This window comes from Pelophylax lessonae (genome assembly GCF_965119305.1).
Source record: "Pelophylax lessonae genome assembly, chromosome: 4".
Classification (NCBI taxonomy): Eukaryota; Metazoa; Chordata; class Amphibia; order Anura; family Ranidae; genus Pelophylax; species Pelophylax lessonae.
The window spans coordinates 644341938-644345896 of record NC_138771.1 but is presented as its reverse complement, the minus strand read 5'-3'; the positions used below and the strand labels follow the sequence as shown (position 1 = coordinate 644345896).

At 38.9% G+C, this 3959-nt stretch overlaps 1 protein-coding gene across 1 annotated transcript; it reads right to left on the bottom strand.

Annotated features, from left to right (window-relative positions):
- Positions 1 to 2400: 2400 nt before the first annotated feature.
- Positions 2401 to 3318, bottom strand: LOC309552969 (olfactory receptor 10A7-like; the record flags this gene model as incomplete). Its single annotated transcript, XM_082253875.1, has 1 exon — positions 2401 to 3318. One exon carries the CDS (start codon positions 3316 to 3318, stop codon positions 2401 to 2403), a length of 918 nt encoding a protein of 305 aa, XP_082110001.1.
- Between the last annotated feature and the right edge of the window lie 641 nt (positions 3319 to 3959).

Here is a 3959-nt window from a genome sequence, read left to right as displayed (position 1 = left end):
AAAATGACATAAATCTTTCCCGTAGTTAGTAAACGCAATAACTTTTGCGCAAACCAATCAAAATATGCTTATTGCGATTTTTTTTTTTTTTTACAGAAAATATGTAGCAGAAAACAAATTGGCCTAAAATGTTAAAAAAATTAGATTTTTACTTTTTTTTTCCGAGAATTTCATATAAAAAAATTTGAAAAATATTAATATAATATTAATATCAATTAATAAATTGAAAAATATTAATATAATATTAATATCAATTAATTAACTAATTAATATTAATATTAATATATTATTTTTTCAAAATTGTCGCTCTTTTTTTGGTTATAGCGCAAAAAATAAAAATTGCACAGGTGATCAAATACCACCAAAAGAAAGCTCTGTTTGTGGGAAAAAAAGGACGTCAATTTATTTTGGGTACAGCATCGCACGACCGCGCAATTGTCCGTTAAAGTCACGCAAAGCCGAATTGCAAAATAGGGCCTGTTCTTTGAGCAGCCAAATCCTCCGGGGCTTAAGTGGTTAATCTGCCATACAGTCTATACCTCTTCATACAATTTTTATAAAAGGTAAAACACATATTTTATTAGAAAAGTAGACAATTGTCTACCTCTACAGTAAATACAGGTTACGCGAAAGATAGGAAGCCAAACCAAAGTGGAGATCGAAATCCAACAAACTGGACTGCATGGGATATATTGGGGAATCTACTAAACAGATTTTTTAAATTGTATCTATGTATTATAGCATAGCACAGCAAAGCCTTCTTGAAACAGAAGTATTGTACTTCACGTGTCCCAACCCATCATATATCACAAAATAAGAGGATTAATAATTTTAGTACAGTGAATGGAGCCGTGTAGATCATTCCTTTAACCACTTTACCACTAGAGCATTTTGCTGTCTTACGTCATGGCCACTTTTTGCGATTCAGCGCTGTGCGAATTTAACTGACAATTTCGCGGTCGTGCAACGCCATACCCAAACGAAATTTACGTCCTTTTTTTTCCCACAAACAGAGCTTTCTTTTGGTGGTATTTGATCACCTGTACGATTTTTACTTTTTGCGCTATAAACAAAAAAAGAGCGTAAATTTTGAAAAAATAACAATATTTTTCACATTTTTTTATATGAAATTCCCCCCCAAAAAATGTAAAAATCAAAATTTTTTTAAATTTTTGGCCAATTTGTTTTCTGCTACCTATGTTTGGTAACAAAAATTCAGAATAAGCGTATTTTGATTGGTTTGCGCAAAAGTTATTGCGTTTACTAACAAAGGGAAAGATTTCTGTCATTTTTGGTGTTTTTTTTAACGCGTAATGGCGGCGATCTGTGATTTTTTTTGCGGGACTGCGACATTACGGCAGACAGATCGGACCCTTGACTGACATTTTTGACACTTTTGGGGGTACCAGTGACATTACTGCAGTAATCAGTGCTATATATATGCACTGTTACTGTAAAAATGACACTGGCAGGGAAGGGGTTAATTTTATTGGAGAGGGAGGGGTTAATGTATGCCTGGTGCTTACTGACGTGTGGGGGGGGGGGGGGTGACTGTGTGAGCCAGGGACAGATCGGAGTGTTCAGCTATGCTGAACACTCCGATCTGTCACTCCCTGTCACTTGGGAGATCCGCCCGCTTGTGTTTACACAGGCGGGCGGATCTCCACACTAGATCCCCGACGATCGGGGCAGAGCAGCGGCGATTGCCGCTGCTCCTCCCCTGGCCCGACTCCCGCTGTGACTGAATACAGCGGGAGCGAGCCTCCGGTGGCGCGTGAGCGCCGCCCACAAGGGGGAGTGTCTGACGACGCAGGTCTACGTCGTCAGACGATAACGAGCCACTTTGCCGCAGTAGTACTACGGTACTCAGTGGCAAAGTGGTTAAACCAAAACAGTCAAATGCACATCCAAAGCCCACTGGTATATAGTGCAAATATAAGCCCCGTACACACGTACCGATTGTCGGCCGTAAATATTCGGCCGCTGACCAATCGGCCGAGTGTAGGCTTGTTAGTATGATGCTTCCGACAGCGCATTTTCGGCCGAACAGAATCTGTCGTGCAGACTTTAAAATATTTGTTGGCCGTCACCAGAACGGTGTCGCCAGTCAGTACAGAATTCGGCCGACAAACAGCAGATAAGCAAGACTGGGCATGCTCAGAAAAGAAAAAACACACGGAAAGTTAACCATCACATGACATCACTTCTGCAGTCGGCTGTTGTTGGCCGACAAAATTCGTGTGCAGTCTTTAGCACTTTTCAGCCGACAGGACAGCACCGGACAAAAGACGGCCAATCGTTCGGCCGACATTCGGTACGTGTGTACGGGGCTATAGCCTTATTTTCTGCAGCCATTTAGCTCTTAGGCTTTATGCCCATCATCAGTACAGTGTATGGAAACTATCTACCATACAAATTTACAAAGTTTCCTACTAACTTTTTAAAGGCTGACTTCATGTCTTTGTTCCTCAAGCTGTAAATAATTGGATTTACCAATGGTGTCCCCACTGTATAGAACAATGATTCTAATTTGTTTATGCTTAATAACTGTCCTCTGGTTGGAAGACCATAACTAAATATCAAGGTAACATAAAATATGGAGACTACAGTCAGATGGGAGCTACAAGTGGAGAAAGCCTTCTGTTTTCCAGTTGCCGATGTGATTTTTAGTATAGTAAAAATAACATTACTATATGATATAATAATAAATAGGAAAGGTAGGAAAAGTACAGCTACGCTAATCACAATCATTTCTATATGAACCACAAACGTGTCTGAACAAGAAAGCTTTAACAATGGCAAGGCATCACAGAAGAAATGATCAATAATATTTGGTCCGCAGAAGTCCAGACAAGCAATTGTAACTGTGCTGATCATCATAATAATAATGCCCAACAGCCAGGACATAACAGTCAGTTTTATGCAGAAAAGCTTATCCATTATAGAAGTATAATGCAATGGTTTACAGATGGCCAAATATCGGTCATAAGCCATCACCGTCAGAAGAAGACACTCTGAACATTCCGTCATTGCAAAAAAATAATGCTGCGACATGCAGCCTCTGAAGGACATTGTCCCATTTTCTTGAGCTACAACGTAAAGCAAGTTTGGGCAGATATCCATGGTTAGGATTAAATCGGAGATAGAAAGCTGGGTCAGTAAGAAGTACATTGGAGTGTGAAGGTTGCTGCTGTAGGATACCAGGGTGATGATCAAGAGGTTTCCACAAAGTGTTAAGATAAAAATCACCAAAATTAGAGCAAAGAGAAATATTTGGACAGCTTTGGAGCTTTGGAATCCCAAAAGAGTGACATCCATGATAATGTTCTGGCTGTATTTCGGCTTTACATTTGGGAAAGAAAAGTTAAAAAAAAAAAAAGAAATAGTGAAAAGAGGTAGGTTTTTTTTTTTTTTTTTTTGCTCACTATGTGATAAGTAAATAGTAACTCCAGGAAACAATAGACAGCTGAGCTACAGGCAGATATTGTAAACGAAAAGAGGTTTGACCGCATTCCAGTGCATGCAGATAAAATATTCCTTTATTAACCACTTAAGCCCCGGAAGATTTTACCCCCTTCCTGACCAGGGGGTATTTTGCGATTCGGCACTGCGTGACTTTAACGGACAATTGCGCGGTCGTGCGATGCTGTATCTAAACGAATTTGGCGTCCTTTTTTTCCCATAAACAGAGCTTTCTTTTGGTGGTATTTGATCACCTGTGCGATTTTTTGATCATGCGCTATAAACAAAAAAAGAGCGTAAATTTTGCAAAAATAGCAATATTTTTCAAATTTTTTTATATGAAATTCCCCCCCCAAAAAATGTAAAAATCTAAATTTTTTAACATTTTCGGCCAATTTGTTTTATGCTACCTATGTTTGGTAAAAAAAATCGCAAAAAGCGTATTTTGATTGGTTTGCGCAAAAGTTATTGCGTTTACTAACAAAGGGAAAGATTTT